Below are 20046 nucleotides of genomic sequence, written 5' to 3'. Positions count from 1 at the left end.
TATTTCTGCTATTTTTTCCCTCTCTAACCCTACTGGCCATCACTCTTTGGGACTTCAGGTTCCAAAACAAGCAGGTTTATTTCTATAGTCATTTAAATGGGCCATTCGGTAGATTGCAGAAAACCAGTTACTATTTTGATTAAAGGATTTAAACTGTGGGCGTAGTAGAGTCCATTGGGCCAGCAAAGGAGCATCTGTCTCGCGTGCAGGCTGCCAGCTAGGTTCCCCCATTTGACTGTCTGTCTCAGGTGGCAGGGAAGGAGGGGCATGTGGGGGAAGGGGACCAGCTAGTGCCCCTCTGCCATTCTATGGCAGACTGTTTTCATTCCCTGTAGGTGATAGTTATTCACCTGAGGTAGAATGATTTAGGCCTAGCAAAAGGGGTTGATTTGATAAGTGTAATAAAGAGGAATACTAGCCCTATCGAGATCTCATTTCCCTGGAGTGATCTTGACCTGGTCAGAGATATTTCTACATCAGGTTTTATGAGGGCCACCTGACTTGCCAAAGATTGATCAGGCCAGAAAAATAATTAACTGGAAAGTTGGTATGTATACTAAAATGACAGGGGGTGGGGAGAGTGATTTCCTATGTGGGAATTAAGTATGCCTCCCCAGCACAGTTTTGAAAGGATGGAGTACATTTATGTGGGGTCAGACAATTTGTGGGAGGACCTCAATGCTACATGGATTCCTTTCTAGTTGGCCAGCAGGGTAGAGAAGGACCTCTAAAGTGAATGCTATCATCTGCTGTGGTGGTTTTCACTGTGGTTGGTGAGTTAGAAGGAGTCTGATTAAAATATCTATAACCTAGTGGGCTGCTTGGAAATTGGTTCTGAGCACAACACTGCATGGTGAGGGGGTCTATCCAGTTTGTGGCTTCCCCCCTCATTTCTGCTACCTCTGGTGTTGAGTAGGGGAAAAGGTCAGGATCCAATGACAGGCGTGAGATTGGAGAGGGGACATGGTCTCCACACTCACCCTCAGGTTCAGAGTACATGGGGGCCATTGGTGCTTCCTATTGGAATAACCCTGCCAGGTAGTTTGGGTGATTTATACTAGTATAGTGGCATGGCTGGAGCAGCTCCCCCGATGGATCTTCCAGGTGCCCCAGCACAACTACGGGTCTCCCAATAGGAAGAAGTCTCTGTCTCCAGTGTCCACTGAGGTAGAATGTGGCCCACCGGCTAATTGTCCATTCAGTCCTATCCCTTTCTGGGTGGCTGGAGGGGCTGAGCGAAATGAAAAGCCAATGCAATACTGGGGTGGCCTGTCTTTGCATAGGGTGTCCCTGCCCTTTACTGCAGGCTTGGTTCCCAAACAGTCTTTACTCATGTATCACTCACTCCTTGGGATTTAACTGTTCCTTCCAAGTGGCTTCTCAGACTATCAGGCCCATCTTTCCTTAACCCTGAAGGTTGAGCTCCCTTTAGGCAGAGAGGCAGAACTCCATCCTGGCCAGTCAGCCCAGAACTGAGCCAGGTTCTCTCCTTTTATTCCCTCTCCAGGCTTGTCTGCAGGTATAGCAGGGTAGGACTAGCTGAGCCCAGAGGCTCTTCTTAAAGCCTTCTCTCCTGGTGTGGGGCCTCTCTGCCCCATCACACCCAGTTATGTAATAGTTTTAATAAAGTTGTGGCCTCCACTTTGAATCCTATTATATAGTGTCTGTATCTGTGTTTCCATGCCCACCGTTTAGCATAGAAGATACAAACTGCTATTAAATCTTGTTTTTAAAAAAGAAGAACTGGGCCAACTATCTCTGAGAAAAAAATATAGTAATTGAGAATAGCACAGGCTTTTGCTAAATCCTGATCAGTTGATAATGCTGTGCAAATAATTCCTCCACCACAGGCAGTTGAAATAAATCTTGTTCTTGACACATATCAAGAGGATTCATAGTAAAAATTCCTACCACTTTCCTTAAAACAGGAAGGAATTTCAGGTAATAGAGTTTTCTTAACCTTACAGCCAGGCTCTTGACCAACCTTGAAATTATTACAAAGTTATCTATAATAGCCTCCTTAAAGAAATTAAATCTCAGCTCTGGTGCATACTGTGTTTTCCAAACCACTTTTTAGTACAAACACACACACACAGGTTGAGCAAGCCACCTCTTCCTCTTCAAATGCTACAACTAGTTAACTAGCAAATACTATTGCCAGAGATGCAAACACTCACTGACATCACCCCGATGAAAGGGAACAACAGAAGTTAAAAAGAAAACCCATGAAATAAAATCTGCATATTTACCAATGCAGAAAAATAAAATCAGGGTCTTGAAAAAACCTGAACATGATGCAAACAACAGGCATAAGTTTAACAATATTTTAGAATTGCCAGGTATGCATATATAACACGTTTACTTAATTAAGTCAGCTACTTGAAAATACCTGATCATTTGTTATTGGGATAGAGACAAAATAATTTGGCATCTCTCTCAGGTGTTTCTTATACATTGTTTGTTTATCTTGCCCCTGGTCCTGCTGCTCCTCCATCTCCATAGTCTTAAGCCCTTCCTCTTCTTGGCTTGGTTTTTGTGGATCCACTGCCTTTGACCCTTCCTCATCTTGGCTGTGGTCCTGCTGCTGCTCCAACACTTCTGTCCCTTTCTTGTTTTGGCCGTGCTTCCCTTCCAGCTCCAGCTCCTTTGGCGCTCTCTCATCTTCGACCCTCACTTTGGACTCTCTCTCATCCAAGTTCAGCTGCTGTTCCATGGCCTTTGACCTTTCCTTATCTTGGCTCTGGTCCTGCTGCTGCTCAATTGCTTCTGTCCCTTCCTTGTCTTGGCCCTGGTTCCCTTCCAGCTCCAGCTCCTTTGGCTCTCTCTCATCTTTGGCCATCACCTGTGATTCTCTCTCATCTTGGTTCAGCTGCTGTTCCATGGTCTTTGACCCTTCCTCATCTTGGCCCTGGTGCTGGGTCTGTGTTACCCGGGACCCTTCTCTGTCATGGCCCCTCTGCGGCTGCACCTCCACAGTCACCTGCAAGGATGCTCCTCCTTGGCCCTGCTGCTGCACCTGCACAGTGACCCCTGGGGCTTCCCATCCTGGGCCCATCTGCTGCGGCTGCACCTCCACAGTCACCTGCAAGGATGCTCCTCCTTGGCCCTGCTGCTGCACTTGCACAGTGACCCCTGGGGCTTCCCATCCTGGCCCCTTCTGCTGTGGCTGCACCTGCACAGTTACCTGAGGTGCCTCCCATCCTTGGCCCTGTTGCTGCACCTGCACCGTCACCTGTGGGACCACCCCTCCTTGGCCCTGTGGCTGCACCTGCACAATCACCTTTGGACCTTTATTAGCAGGGTTCTGCTCCTGGGTTACTTCTTGATTCTCTTCTCTGCCCTGTTGCTGCTGCTCCATCACTTTCGGCCTCCGGCACCAGAGTTTTCTCCTCCAAAGTTGGCTCCTCCTCCAAAATTGCCGCCTCCTTTTTCGGGGCTTGAAATCATTTTTTAAAGGAACTGAAACAGATGGCAGAACACTTCCATCATTTGCAAGATACAGAGATAGTTACATGCCAGTAATGCATTATGGACCCAGTTCTACAACCCTAACTCACGCTGAGCAGAACTCACCAATAGTCCCAGGGGTGACAATGGGATGACTCCCACACCACCCAACATAAGGATGGCAGAAACAGGTCCTCTAGAAAAAGCCATGGATGAAGTTGTCCAGCATCCCAGGAGAGTGGACAAAAACAAAAGGCCAAGTTCACCACTGGTGTAATTCCACTTCTGCCAATGGAGTGAAACCAGGGATGAATTTTATCCTTTATCTTATTTACCTGGAGATGTAATGTTTGATGTCACATATACAAGGAGGAGCTTGGTCTAGTGGGAAGGGTATTGGACTGGAAGGCAGGAGATGCAAATTCTATGTCCAGCTCTGCCACTGACCTGATGTGTGGCCTTGGGCAAGTCATTTACTCTTGCTGCCTATTACTCCTCCCATCTTTTGCCTGTCTTGTCTATTTAGATTGCAACCTTTGCAGGACAGGGGCTGTCTCTTACAGTACATTTGTACAGTGCTGTGGCAGCCCAATCTCATCTGGGGCCTCTAAACACCACAGTAATATAAAATAACTATGTAGAAACAAACTTAAAAGAAGATTAAGGTTGTAAATTCAAGCACGGAAATATTAGAATTATGGTTGTCTGTGCAGCCTTAATTCTGCCCCCTTGTGTGCATGATGATACAGTCTTTAATATTTTTCCTACAGCCTTTTTCATTCGGTGTCCTCTCTATCCCTGTTCTCTATATTGCACTCCTTTATCCTGTTCCCCATTCCCCTCTGCTGGCACCATCCCTCTCTTCTTTTGTCCCATCTTCATCTTACCTACCCCTCTTTCACCCTCCCTCTGCATTCCTTCCCCTCCACTCTGCCTGGGCACCAGAATGTTCAGAATTGACAGCACAAGAGTGAGAGTCTCCCTGCTCTTAGTTTCAGTGACAACCACAGCAGCCACTAGGAGCAATTCCAGGAAAAGTCCAGTTCAGTAACCGCAGGAGCATGCTCAGTGCAGATGGAATGTTCTGAAGAGCGAGCTACCAGTCTCTAACAATCTGCTTCTGACCAAACAGTAATTTGCAGAGGCTTATATCTTGGCTACCTTTGAGTGTATTTTCATGGGGCCTCTGTCACTCTGACCTTTTCCCTTTGATCTTGCCAAACTTCAAGTCTCTACTTCAGAACGTCAAGATGCTAGAGCTTCTCAACGGAATGATAAAAAAAAAAAACCCTGGCAGAACAATGTCTTTTTAACTCTTTCTCAAGAACAGCTGATTTTGTTGATGTTTTAAAAAATATATAAAACAAATCAGCCTGAGATAGACACCCAGAATAGAAAATTTCAACCTGAATGGTTAAAGTTTGGCAAACTTTTAAGCAGCTGAAAACAGCATCTTAATGTGCATGTTAGGCAACCTGAATTATATGCAGTTCTAGCTAGTTCCTGCTATAAATAAGACAACCGTGACATTTACTAGTATTATTCTGTGGTCATCTGTGTGTTACACTGCTCAGCAAGTGAAACATTAAATTTGCTCTGGTTAGGATGAAAATATTATCCTAATTTCCAAGAGTTCAAAAGGTGAAGGAGTTGTTCCATAGAATGGATTCATTCCTTTACAGGAGAGAATTGAGAGGTCATAGACCACAACTACTCTGATTTATTTGCAATAGGCACATCATTCAAGGTGAAAAGAAACTAAGATAGATAAAAGATCAAAAGCTTTTCCAGGTAATTATATAATTATTATTATATATAATTATTTCAAAACCAATGGCCTGAGAAAAACATTTTCTTAACACTTCTACAACCTATTTAAAAATGCAAGAAAACACATTCTTACAGGAAAAAAAGAATAATGGTGCCTCCAGATAGAGGACGTATTGTGATCATAAACTAATTACAAGTCAGATATTACCCTAGGTCTTTATACAAAGATAAGGCTTTCTAGAAGAGTATTACATCAAAGCTGTGATAGATTGGCTAGTAGATTGCCTATAATGAAAGGCAGAGAACTAGCATGGTATCGCAGAGCTAAAGTAGCCCAATACTCACTTTCAAATATTTCTCTGATGTCAGCTTTAAGAAAGGGAAGCTCTGCCATTAGAATACATTCCTCACTTCTTAAGTGATTAACTGGAAGAGACACAAAACAATATTATAGCCTACAAATCAAGAACGCTGTTAGTTACATGCACACAACTGCTGAATAATAGATTTATGCCTACATGTGACAGGGTAAGCGGATGGTGACATGATATTATGTATAACTACACACTCTTTCTTCCTGTAACTCAGCTCAACATTTTGCTGAAGCACAGGTCACAGTTCTGTCTTCAGACAACAGAGTTTAGCCCTAAGGTTTTTCTATAAGTCAACTTCAGGGAGAGTAAGCAAACATTTAATACATACAAAAAATTGTAAATATTCCAAATTATGTTATGAATAACTTCTTAAATAAAAGCTACTAGGTAGTAGATTTACTACACCAATAGAAACACCTTCTTATTAGTGCTGCCAAACAATTAAAAATCATGATTAATCACGCGATTAAAAAAATTAGTAGTGATTAATGGCACTGTTAAACAATAATAGAATGCCATTTATTTAAATATTTTGGATGTTTTCTACATTTTCAAATATATTGATTTCAATTACAATACAGAATACAAAGTGTACAGTGCTCATTTTATATTTATTTTTTATTACAAGTATTTGCACTGTAAGAAAACAAAAGAAATGGTATTTTTCAATTCACCTAATATAAGTACTGTAATGCAATGTCTGTCATCAAAGTGCAACTTACAAATGTAGAATTATGTACCAAAAATGCATTAAAAAATAAACATCTAAAATTTTAGAGCCTGCAAGTCCATTCTGTCCTACTTCTTGTTCAGCCAATTGCTCAGACAAATAAGTTTGTTTACATTTGCAGGAGATAATGCTGCCTGCTTCTTGTTTACAATGTCACCTGAAAGTTCTCATGGCACTGTTGTAGCTGGTGTCACAAGATATTTTACATGTCAGATGTGCTAAAGATTAATATGTCCCTTCATGCTTCAACCACCATTCAACAGGATATGCATCCATGCTGCTAATGGGTTCTGCTCGATAACAATCCAAAGCAGTGCGGACTGACTCATGTTCATTTTCATAATCTGAGTCAGATGCCACCAGCAGAAGATTGATTTTCTTTTTTGGTGGTTTGGGTTCTGTAGTTTCCGTATCAGAGTGTTGCTCTTTTAAAACTTCTGAAAGCATGCTCCACACCTCGTCCATCTCAGATTTTGGAAGGCAATTCAGATTCTTAAATCTTGGGTCAAGTGCTGTAGCTAGCTTTAGAAATCTCACATTGGTAACTTCTTTGCATTTTGTCAAATCTGCAGGGAAAAAGTGTTCTTAAAATGAACAACGTTCACCAAGTCACCATCTGAGACTACTATAGCATGAAATATATGGCAGAATGCGGGTAAAATAGAGCCAGACACTAACAATTCTCCCCCCAAGGAGTTCAGTCAGAAATTTAATAAACGCATTATTTTTTTAATGAGCATCATCAGCATGGAAGCATGTCTTCTGTAATGGTGGCCAAAGCATGGAGGGGAATTCAAATGTTTGGCATATCTGGCATGAAAATACCTTGTAATACCGGCTACAAAAGTCCCATGTGAACACTTGTTCTCACTTTCTGGTGACATTGTAAATAAGAAATGGGCAGCATTATCTCCTGTAAATGTAAACAAACTTGCTAGTCTTAGTGATTGTCTGAATGAGAAGTAGGACTAAGTGGACTTGTAGGTTCTAAAGTTTTGTATTGTTTTGTTTTTGTTTTGTTTTATGTAACAAAAAAATCTACATTTGTAAATTGCACTTTCACAATAAAGAGATTGCACTACAGTACTTGTATGAAGTGAATTGAAAAATGCTATTTCTTTTATCATTTTTACAGAGCAAATATTTGTAATAAAAATAATATACACTTTGATTTCAATTACTACACAGAATACAATATATATGACAATGTAGAAAAACATCCAAAATATTTAATACATTTCAATTGGTATTCTATTGTTTAACAGAGCGATTAAAACTGCAATTAAATTGCAATTACGTTTTTTAATCATTAATTTTTTTTAATCGCATGAGTTAACTGTGATTAATTGTCAGCCCTACTTCTTATACAGACTTTCCCATTTTGTTGTTGTTTTACATACATATATTAGTTCCAATATAACATTTACCATTCTGTACTTTAGCACATACATCTGAACACATTTCCCTGTGATCTTCTTTCAGAGATCATTTCTCAGTCTTTATAGCATGACCATAATACATAGTGTCCTGTGGCACCTTATAGACTAACAGACGTATTGGAGCATGAGCTTTCGTGGGTGAATACCCACTTCGTCAGATGCATATTCACCCACGAAAGCTCATGCTCCAATACGTCTGTTAGTCTATAAGGTGCCACAGGACTCTTTGCTGCTTTTACAGATCCAGACTAACACGGCTACCCCTCTGATACACAATACATAGTGGGCATCATCTGGACTCTTCAGTGCTTGAGAAGAAAGGCAGCATCTCAATTCTATTCTGAACACTTCAGAACCCTGTCAGCTAACCAAGTTCTATAGGCTCTGTAGCCTTTAGGGATAACAAATGCTCCTGTCCCAGATATTCCTCTAGGTCCATCAAATTCACCACAGCAGATCAAACATTATCCTAATGGATAAAGTAAGTAAAGTTGGAATAGCACTCACCTGTATCCAAAAGGCTACAGGTATTGGGACCCAGCCTTCACAACAATCCAACTGCTCAGTCCATTAGGCTGTCTTTAATTCCTATATTTATAACCTCCCTCACCCCTATCTGAGCTTCGATTGGCTCCCCTCTCAGATAGTGAATGTGTGGCACTGCTTGCCCTCAATGTAATCCCTTGCATAGCTTCAGAAACAGCTACTGAATTTGTCCTACTTCTGGATATTTCTGCGCGCACACACACACAATTAAATCAAAAAATGTCTGTCTCCTCCCTACTGCTGCTCTCCCTTTCTTTGCACTTAAAAATAATCCAATGCTACAGAATAAGGCATGTAGGTTACATACATAATTAAACTTTATTACTCTAAACTTAGGTTTGTTTAGTGTGAAATTCATCCCTACACTTTTGGTTGACAAACTGCACCCGCTGTGCCAGTATGAAACTATTGCACGTTGGCGAGAAATCCATCACCAGGAGTGGGTAGGCAATGTTTACACTGACACCCTCTCTAGAGGTTCAGTCAGTGGTCAATCGATTTATACTGTTGTCGGGACTCCAGGCACCCTGCAAGTGGAAGCTGTCTAGGGAAGGTACTGAACTAGCCTATCCCTATGAGGCCTTTGCCACCCAGCCAATCCCAGCTAGTATCAACTGCCTTCCTGGGCAGACTAAGCCAAAATAGCAGCTTTTATGTGGCTACTCTATGTCAGTTCAGACAGAATGCTCAAAGCTGTTTGGGTTACTGGTGAGACAGCCGTTGCCTGGCCTAGTGCCTGGGGATTTAAAGAGCTCTACTTAGCAGGCCTAGAAAGGTGCCTACACTATGCCTTTTTGCCAAGGGTTTCCTATTGTTACTACCACAGTCTCAGCTCCACCAATGGTAGCAACAGTGGGGCAGTTAGAATAGGAAGGGTTCCAGGTGACTGCTGGTGTTTTAAGCATCATGTCAACTAACCCTGTTCAGGACATGCCTCAATGACATGGGGAGATTTTCCAAGATACAAATAGGAGTTAGGCACCTAACTGCTCTTTGTGTTTTTGAATTTCTTCCCTCATGGCTGCCTGGAGTCCTGTCTATACTAGTATCCCCCACACTTTGGGGAAACTAGGTCATGCCTCACCTCCCTGCCATATGGCCTTGGGAAAAGATTGTAGAAAGGAACCAGCAACCTTTGGTATGCGGCCCGCCAGGGTAAGAACCCTGGTGGGCCTGGCTGATTTGTTTACCTGCCCCTCCAGGCCAATGGGGGCTGCAGAAAGCAGCGTGGGCCGAGGGATGCGCTGGCCGCTGCTTCCCGCAGCCCCCATTGGCCTGGAGCAGCAAACCGCGGCCATTGGGAGCCGCGATTGGCCGAACCTGCGGACGCAGCAGGTAAACAAACCGGCCCAGCCCGCCAGGATGCTTACCCTGGAGGGCCGCATGCCAAAGGTTGCCGATCCCTGGTCTAGCCCATAGCAGTAGCTGCAAAAACAGCCAAAGCAGGGATTGCTGCTCTTGGGGGAGGGGTAAAATAGGGCCACCTCCTAAGACTCCAAGCTGTGCAGGAGAAACAGCCACCACCACCACCCCCCACACACACACACACACCACTTGGGGGAAGCTAAGACCCAGGTGGTGACGCCCCTCGGTACCTTTTAAAATCTCAATTACATATTATGTGGCATAGGGGAATGGTGCCCCACCCCCAGCCATGTGGCCTGCAGAGACACTAGCAGTAGAAACAAAGCAGGGGCCTTTGGACATATGGAGACATTTCTACAGTTTTAACTGGACTTTCTCTGCCCTGTGCTGATTGGCTGTTTGCTCCAACCCTCCCACTCCTCTTCCCTCCAGCTCTCTTCCCCTCAGCTTTATTCCATACTGGATCTTTTTACCCTCTTCTCCCTGCCGTCTCCCCTCACCCCCTTTCCCATCAATGTCCCTTCTCCCCTCATTTTTCTTTTCATTTACATATCACATAACTAAACCTCTTCCCCATAAAAAAAAAGTTGTGGCACCAACATGATGTTTGCGACCATTGCATTGTTCTCTCTGCTTGTGTATTATGCCCCTTTCCCCACTCCACATCTCTATTGTCTATTTAGAATGTAAATAAAGGTAGGGACTGTGCCCTAACACAATGGGGCCCCATTTTGTACTAAACATAATTAACAATAGTCATCACTAGTGGAGCTGAAATGGTGAAAACAATGTTGAGGAATCTTAGCAAAGCCAAAGGTAGGGAATAACCGAGTCAGGAAAATGAGCCATTTTCTGAAACTCTGTTGGCCTCTGTCAGTCCCTTGTGGATGGTCCAAATCATGCAAGATTTGTATGACTCATATGGGAGATTAACATATATTTTAGTTTACACTCTAGGGAGATACTTTTTTTCTGTATTTGTATAGATAGGGTCCTAGTTTTTTCAAGGAATTTTTACAGTGTTACATTAGATTGGAAGTCTAGTCGGCACACACATAATATGTAATTGATTTGTCAAGATATTACAATTTTGATAGTCATATCCTCCCCTATCAAAAAAAGGTGAGGTGGGGGTTAGGGAACCAATTGTTAATGGTCTTTTAAATTGCATGTTTTCAGTACTGAGTTCTGTAGTCCTCTCTAATTCAACACAGTAGGTCACAAAACATCTTCCATTTGGTTTCCATTTAAACTTAAATAGAAGGCATGTCAGCAGATGTGAATGCAGAATATTTGTGACAGAGCTGTTAATATTTACTAGTTTATTCCATCCTGAGAAGAGCGAAAATTTGTCACTGATAGACAAGAGCTGGTATAGGAGAGAGGAACTGGGGAATTAAGCTTAACAAAATAAGCCAGCAAGTCATCTATACATAATGGAAATTTAGAATTTGTTTTACCACTCATAATGCCTTCTAGACCTTTGTCATTTCTTCCTGAGTTGTCAGGGGATCCAATATCCAAGTAAAAAAGAGTGGTAAGAAGAATGTGGTGTCCCTGACAAATAACCACAATGAGAGAATCCAACTCAGTCTATGTAAAACTCAAGCTCCCAAATTTGTATGTAATACAGAAATTTATTCAAGGTCTAAGCCAAACCATTTCAGGATGAAGACATTCCATCAAATGTCTTCTCTGTTATATGGTAATCGAGAGATACTGAAAAGAGGTTCTTGATGTTCCCATTTTAAGTTTAGTTCCATTCCACTCATATAAAAGTAGTAATGTATACCATCTTATACCTCTTATTTTCAAATCTATATTGTACTGGAGTACATCTGTATTTGCCAGATTGCTAGTCCAAGTAACAAATGCATAATGTGTTCTAAGTTTCTATTTAATATAAGGCCACCAATTCATTACAGTGACAGCCAATTTATAATGTTTGTTACCTGCTGTTTAATAGAAGTGGAGCCCTGAAGAAAATGGGGTTTTTGAATATAAAGAAATAGAAGCTATAAAGAATGAAGATTCTGCCCAGTAATTAATTATGGTTGGTCAAAAAGTGTTGAAATCAGATACAACTGGCCCACTGCAAAGGCAACAAGTACTTTATGAAGCCAGTTTTTCCTCCGTGACATATTATAATGCAATGCATTATTAGACCACACTGAATGAGCTGATCATAGAGTACCTTTTAAAGACATATAAAGCTTAACTTGTATTTAATAATGAACCATGGAACATATTGATATCTGAGCAGAGTTTTAGCAGTTTTATATTCATACAGTAAACATATAATGATGATGATTGTTTTTAACAAAGCAGAACAGTTTAGGACATGATGTGAAGAATACCCATATCCTCTTAAAATTGGACGGGCAATTCAGTTATTAGCTTTTAAGAGATGGCAAGTAATTTGATTTGTCAGCAATTGTTTCAATACAAGTATTAAGAGGGATGTCAGATATGCAAGACAACCCATCTTCATTCAGTTCACATATATTCCTTTGAGTTACAGTAAGATTATGTAGTGTTATTATAGATGTTTTTTGTCAGATTTCTTTCCACAAATTAAAACATGTAACCATGATGCCTGTGGTATTTCTATTTTAGTAAAAGCAATACCCCCTTTCCATTGAAACGGGTACTGCAGGCACTACCTACCTTCGCACAGGCCACTGAACAGCTATTACATAGCAATTATCTTTGGAACTAGGCTGGGCTTTAAGTCATGACAGAGGCAAAGGCTCTATATTTCATCACTGATCCTATGAACCATCTATGCCTTTGTTATTGCATTTTTTAAATAAAGTGACACCTCTTGGTCACAGCTGTAACTGATATAATATTGCTCATCTGAGGTTTAGCAATATCGTTCGACTTGCTCTAAGATGAGAGTCTTAGCCCAAGAGAAATTTAAGACTATTTGCATAAGAAAGTCAGTTAGCACACACTTGAGATTATGCTAATATTCTATATTTAAGACACTTGTATAACTCAATATCATCCCTTGAGAGAGAGAGATTAAAACACTTCTGGTATTTTAAGGAATTAAAACAATAACTGCCCTCTGGAGATTTAAAAATCAGCTACTTATCTCATATGATTAGAGCTCAACAGAACAGCATGCTGTTTCCTCAGAGCCAAAATGTTTTGCAGAGTTGTACTGGTTTCCAGAAAACTTTCATCAAGAAGATTTTGGGGCCCGGAGAGGGGAGGGGGGGGTGGGGCAAGGAGGGAAACAAAGACATACACACGATAGTTGGATGGTTAGGGTACTTGCCTGAAATGTGGGAGACTCAGATCTAAGGTCCTGCTCTATCTGATTTGGAGCCATCAAAGATGAAAAACTGCTCTAAATAAGGCAGTAGAGCAGGGGTCGGCAACCTTTGGCATTTGGCTCGCCAGGGTAAGCACCTGGCAGGCTGGGCCAGTTTGTTTACCTGCCGTGTCCGCTGGTTCGGCCAATTGCCTTTGCCTCTGTCATGCTCCCACTGGCTGCGGTTCACCGCTCCAGGCCAACTGGGGCAGCGGGAAGTGGCGCGGGCCAAGGGATGTGCTGGCTTCCACTTCCCACAGCCCTCATTGGCCTGGAGCAGTGAACCATAGCCAGTGGGAGCCATGATCGGCTGAACCTGCAGACACGGCAGGTAAACAAACCAGCCTGGCCCGCCAGGGTGCTTACCCTGGCAATCCGCGTGCCAAAGGTTGCTGACCCCTGCAGTAGAGACTTGAACCTGAGTCTGCCACATCCCAGGCCAGTGCTCTAATCCCAGGCTATATAGACAGACTGACAGACACACACACCTATCTCTCTCACTTGACAATTCCCTGTTTTCACAGGATTGGCTTTTGTTCTAATACAGAATAAAAACACATCCAAAACCTCAGAAGTTGCCACAAAATGGAATTGTCATCCTCTGGTCAGCTCTATATACAATACATTTTTCAGAGGATTTCTGCCTTTGTTTTATACGTTAAGATAAAACAAAGCGCAGCACCCTTAGTTCCACACCATAGAAAGCCTGCCTTTTTTAAGCAGGCAGAGGTATAATCCAGATAACATCTGCTAGATGCTCTATTTCAGACAGATATTCTTACAATTTTAAGGATTCCATTATGTTCGTAGTTTTTCACAAACCAATAGTATTACTGTTATAGGTGCTTCATTTCAAGCTGTCTTTTAAAGACATGACCTTCAAGCAGAAATAAGGCATGAGCAGTAGCTGAAGTGACACAGTTTTATAGTGTTCATTGGAACTGGCTGCAACAGTAATCTGCAATCTAAAGGATTTACTCTAATGGTTCCTCATAAGTACCAAATATCCCCTCTGCAAAGAGCATCTAAAATGTGGATTACATATTCATTTTATATATTTAATTCTTCAAACGCATAGAAATGTCTAAGCACCCATTGTTTTATCTGGGAGCATATAGCCACATGTTAGAACACAATACAGCTAAGGAGTCACTACAACTTGTCAGTAAATATGCATTTCCAAAGCTAGCTTAAATACTAAGGTCCATATACTGCAAGGCACTCCACAGACTGTGCCTGCATGGAACATCATTAGTTTCATTTGGGGTCCACCCACACAAATCTCATTGAAGGATTTGGAATTAAGCTTAAAGGAATTCAGGAGCCAAAGTGCTCAAGTCACTTGTGATATAGGACATGGGCACTTTTGAAAATTTTACTCTAAATGTGTACTTAACTGGTTAAAGAATATAATTATCAGCTGCAGAGAGAAAAAAGGCCAATGACGTTTTCCTGGGATAGTCTTCCTAGATATTTACATACCCAAGAGTCAACAGAAAGGCTACAAAGCAGGAGAATTTAGAGATGGAAAAGATTTATTAAGCAAAATTTCCTAAGTGGCCTCAACCTGGCCTCCAGTTCTAGCTGGTATAAACATTAAAATGTAGTAGCTTAACTCTTGATTCACAAGAATGAACAGGTAGAATTCTAAATTCTAGCACTGGTGCCTCGCTGATTCATATAGTCCATTAACCTATTGCAGAGATGGGCAACTTTAAGGTAGCAGAGGCCATAAGATCCACTAAAACCCTTTGGTGAACTGTCATGACTGAGGAAGAAGTGGCCCTGGCTATCCCAGGGCAGCTTGCCTGGCTGCTACTGTGAGAACATACACCAGAGCAGAGAGTCCCACACCAATACCAACATGCTGTACTGTGTCAGATATACCTGCCCACCCACGTTCACCCCCATGGTCTCCAGGTCAGCAAATGAGCCTGCACCCCTAAATACTGCCCCTGCCCTGGTCCCTACTGCTAGTGTCACATTGCCCCATTGGTAGTCAATGGGTGCTGTCCACCAGGGCCATTACAGAGCAAATCTGCTGCAGTCAGGGAGCTGCCACCTCCTGCCCTTACTCCATGAGGTGCCAAGTAGCAGCCTCCTCTTCTCCTCCAGGCAGTGGGAAGAGCAGCCTCTTGCCCTCATTTGCCATCCTCTGCACTGGCAGAGCTTCTCTCCCCTGCCCTCATTCCAAGGGCTTGCAGAGCTGCCTCCTCACCTCAGTCTCCTCTTGTTGGTGCGCCAAATAAAATGATCTGGCATGCCAGCTGCCCGTCCCTGACCTTCTATATGCTTGGTGTAAACCCAGAACCATCAAAATCTGAGATCCCCAGACCATATGCTGTTAATTCATCTACCTAACACAGTAAACTAAGAACAGAGTAGGAGGCAAAAGATAAATTATCAGCCTTCACCTTGAATTTCCCAATTTGGATACAATGTTCAACCTTGTTTTAGGGAGAGAGGGCTAAAATTTGCAACATTTCTCTAGACTAATATCTGCTCCTTTAAAAAAAAATGCAAGTGAGCATTTCAAATCTTATTCTCTGACAAATGAGAGAGAGTGAGGATCTTGTGAGCAAAGAAAATACCTTGTAAATTGAGATCTGTGGGCAAACTTAAAAGGAGTGAAAGGTGAACAGAATAGAAGGTGGAGTCTTGCCCAAAGCTCAATAACTAGCAAGTAATTTTGCCAGAGGGAAGATTTTTACTTATTTTGTTACTTATTATTTGTATTAAAGTAGCACACAGAAACTATGTGGCTTTGGGACCCCAGCGTGCGGGGTGTTATACAAACACAACAGAAGTCAATCCTTACGCTAAAATGTTTAGAGTGTTATGTCCTAATCTTGCAAAGATTTACACACATGCTTAACTTTCCACATGTGAATAAGAAGGGATTTGCTCCAGTATTTATTTTTTTAAAGCATATCTGTTTAGCCAGTCCCAAGAGCTTTAAAGATAACAGTGAAACTTCATGGAGTCTGGCTGATCCTCAGTGCACAAGGGGTTCACTGCAGCTTCACTTTCATCTCCCTTTGTACATGTACTCAGGGGAAGAGTTCTGAGGAAGGCAGCTGGAGAGACAGAAAAGGGAAAACTCCTGATGTGGTAGAAAGCTGTGCTCCAAAACCAGGTGCAGAATGAATCTTAGGATGGGGCAATTCCTTGATCAGCTTGTTTGTCTTTATTCATGCTGATAACTGCAGTTTTATTTCTGCAGAATTACCCCCACTATTTTACAAATACTTAAAAATTATTATTTATCCCTTTGGCCAACTCAAGTCCAATTTCGAAACCTGTAAGTCCCTTAAATAAATCCTGCATAGTAAGAGTTGTTTTAGATATTATGCATTTTTTTCATTGTATAAATCAGGTGTGGGCAAACTTTTTAGCCCGAGGGCCACATCCAGGAATAGAAATTGTACGGCGGGCCATGAATGCTCACAAAATTGGGGTTGGGGTACAGGAGGGGGTGAGGGCTCTGGTTGGGAGTGTGGGCTCAGGGGTGGGGCTGGGGATGAGGAGTTTGGGGTGTAGGAAGATGCTCTGGGCTGGGACCAAGGGGTTTGGAGGGCAGGAGGGGGAGCAGGGCTGGGGTAGTGGTGTGGGAAGGGGTGCAGGCTCTGGCTGGGGATGCAGGCTCTGGGGTGGGGCTGGGGATGAGAGGTTTGGGGTGCAGGAGGGTGCTCCGAGCTGTGACTGAGGGGTTTGGAGAGCAGAAGGGGGGGGATCAAGGCTGGGGTTAGGGTGTGAGGAGAGGCTCGGGGTGCAGGCTCCAAGTGGTGCTTACCTCAAGCGGCTCCCGGAATCAGCGGCATGTCCCTTCTCCAGCTCCTATGTGGAGGTGCAGCTAGGTGGCTCTGCACGCTGCCCCATCTGCAGACACTGCCCCTGCAGCTCCCATTGGAGTGCCAGAGGGGATCACTGGAGCCCATAGGAGCCAGAGTGGGACAATAAACAGCTTCTGGGAGCAGCATGGTGCTGCCCCCAACCCAGCGCCCCGGCCAGAGCGGTGCCAAGTCACATGGTGCAGCCCTGACCCTGCACCCTGGCAGAGCACCAGACCGGGCTGAGCCGTGTGGTGCTGGAGCGCCGGAGAAGAGCCAAGCTACGTGGTGCGGCCCCCGACCCCGCTCCCCAGTGGGAGCTCACGGGCCAGATTAAAACGGCTCATGGACTGGATTCGGACCGTGGACCGTAGTTTGCCCACCCTGGTATAAATCAAAGATGTGTTAATTATTCATCTAACCCGAAATAAAAATAATCCCAAATAAAATGTAAACATGCTGAATTTAAGGAGTTAGATTAGAAATTAGATATAAAAGATAGCCAAGGTCTAACATCTTTATAAAAAAAATTGTCAGTGCCTCAAAGATTTTTCTGCAAAGAGAGCACAAAGGAAGATGAAATATACAATGGATGTAACCCCTTTGAAACTTTGCCTTCCACATCAGTAATTTAAACCAGGGCAGAATATGCATCAACTAAAACAAACATTCAGAAAGATGTATTCCATCAACATTGTGTATGCATTACACACACATTTACTTGTGAATGTTTTAGAGGTGTACGGAGAGATTATGGAGAGATGTTGGTTTGTAGCAGCATAGCACGCATACACAAATTTAAACCACTACTTGGACATTTTTTTCACCATATAAACAAAAGCTTCCGCAGTGCCATACTCCTGCTGCAATTCATCCTGAACAAGCCAATGTCTCCCCCGTGGCAATTATGCAAGTTACTGCTTTTTTACAGAAACTGAGCACGGCTCCCCTCCCCACACTGCCATCACCCATGCCCTGTGCTGCTCATAGAAGAGACTAGAAAAATCAGTGTAAAGGTTTCTTATTCAAATTTATGATGCAAGTAATTGCTTCTGGTTAAAGAAACAGGAATACTTTAGATACTGCTCAGAGTGCATGGTTTTTGTCATTATTAAAGGAACAGAGCTCCTTTTTCCAAATAAAAATATCTGCACTATGAGCAGAGAGTGATGGAAATGTGATGTAAAAGACAAATGCAGGTGAGGAAACAAAAGCAATGGGCCTCTAAATGTCAACAAAAGCAACTGGCAATCCTTGCTTTGTTCAATTTCACATTCATATGTTCAATATATCAGGGCACAAAGACTCCATCTAAAATTAAACACCAAAAGCTGCTATTTTATTCTCCTCTACAAAGTGATGCTATTACAGTAGTATCTTTTAAAGACTGTGCAGCACAATAAACGATTTTCTTTAGTAAACTAAACATAAGCCTTTCCATTTTTGGTGCAAAGCCAAAACAAGTGACAAAAGACTCCAGACTGCAATGAAAGTACATGATTATGTAGTACAATTGTATAACACTGCAAGTGTAAATTAGAAGCTTTGATTTTCAATTTAAATGTAGTCTTTGTGCCCTGTGAATATCTAAATGGGGATCTGAACAAAGGAGTGTGTTGTGTGACAATGGTTAAAAAAATAAAGTGAGGTTCTCCTGACACTGAACAAGCAATGTTAGCAGAAATAAGGAAAACAGCATTATCCCTAAGGCTACTTTCTCTCTTTGCTTAACTGTGGAAAGCTGCTGCTTAGAACGTTTGTCAGACCTTCCTGTGTTTAAAGAGTATTTACACATGAAGTTTGCCAATAACTCTGGCTGAAAAGGTTAAGATTCATTGATCTTATTTCCCCACTGATTGTGTGCACCTCATGTTTCCATCACACCCTGTTTGTTAGGTGGTTTTTATGTCCTTTTATTTGGAAAAAATGGAACTATATTACTTTAATGATGACAAAAGACATAAAAACTATCTACTCATGTTTATCAGTACTGAAGCAGTTACACTTTGATAATAAATCTGAATAAGAAAACTTTCTATTGATTTTTCTCATTGCTCCTGTGAGCAGCACAAGATTGGGGGAAGGAAGAGAGCGTGTGGGCTCACCTATTGAAAAGTAGTAACCCTCACAATCTGCACAGGTGATGTTGACCTGTTTAGGATGATCTGCACTGGTTGTGTAGCAATGCAGAGTTGCATTTGCTTACATGATGGAAAATTGTCCATATATCACTTAAAATTTGCATATTTTTTATTCAGATACAAATAGTTTTACTGCACAACCAATATATGGAAATAGAGAGACGTGTGTATATGTGTACTCTGCAGATAGTCTTCAGAAAAAATGAGAAACCTTTTACTGCACCTCACACATTCCAGGGGGGATCACCTCAAATGAGAAATCATCACAGGCTCCCACATGCTGAAAGTAAAAATGCATAGAAAGTTGGCTGGAAAACATCCAAGAAATCCAAAACAGCAATAAAAAAAGACCCTCATGGCATTCATCCAGCTATGACTACTCCACAAGGCACAGAACACCACCTCCAAGAGAAACCGTAGCACCAGTACCCATCACATAGACACTACATGACACCCTATCATCAACAATTTATCATGACACCCCTAACTAGAGCTGAATTATCCACACTCTCTAAGGGACTGAACTTCTGCTCCACCACAGAACCTGAAACTCTACTAATATGGAGAGCTAGAAGAATTCTTCCACCGACCCCACCTCAGAGAATACTTTCACGACACCACCACTCCCAGTTATAACAGAACTTGGTCCAATAAAAGACATCATCTCACCCACCTAGTCTGCCTAAGAATGTCAGATTCAGTCAGCAGCTTCTAGGGGTCCCGCCACGGATTCTAGCCTCTGACAGTTGTTAAAAGGACTTCACCATAACCAGGATCAAGTAATATTTTGGCCAAGTAATATTTTTTTTTCCTCCACAGCTGAGGATGGGGGTCATAGCACTGAAAACATTTTCCACGCATGATAACTGTGACCATGACAAAATTAGTTCAATGCAGTTCAGAGTTCAGTTCTGTTCAGATCAATTTCAGCTACTGGAAAAAAGTTCTTTGGCATCTATTTAAACAAGCAGTTCATACTTGCTGTGGTTTAGTGTACATCCAGAATGCTCAGATACACTGGCCTGGATAAGCATGGATAATAAAAGATAGCACATACATCATATTTCTTTTCCATTTACTAT

General features: G+C 42.3%; 1 protein-coding gene across 3 annotated transcripts in view; it reads right to left on the bottom strand.

The window, feature by feature from the left end:
• Positions 1–20046, bottom strand: part of LOC123364071 (retinitis pigmentosa 1-like 1 protein) — a 58058-nt gene that overhangs the window by 31960 nt on the left and 6052 nt on the right. For all 3 annotated transcript variants that reach the window (XM_045005845.1, XM_045005846.1, XM_045005847.1), the window contains exons 2-3: positions 5563–5643; positions 2390–3459 (exon numbers count right to left, since the gene is read on the bottom strand). In XM_045005845.1, coding sequence (XP_044861780.1) covers positions 2390–3459; positions 5563–5643 — 1151 coding nt within the window. The remainder of the gene's footprint in view (positions 1–2389; positions 3460–5562; positions 5644–20046) is intronic.

The sequence above is a fragment of the Mauremys mutica genome, chromosome 2 (genome assembly GCF_020497125.1).
Source record: "Mauremys mutica isolate MM-2020 ecotype Southern chromosome 2, ASM2049712v1, whole genome shotgun sequence".
NCBI lineage: Eukaryota > Metazoa > Chordata > Testudines > Geoemydidae > Mauremys > Mauremys mutica.
Note: the sequence above shows the minus strand (reverse complement) of the source record. Positions and strands in the feature narration are given on the sequence as shown.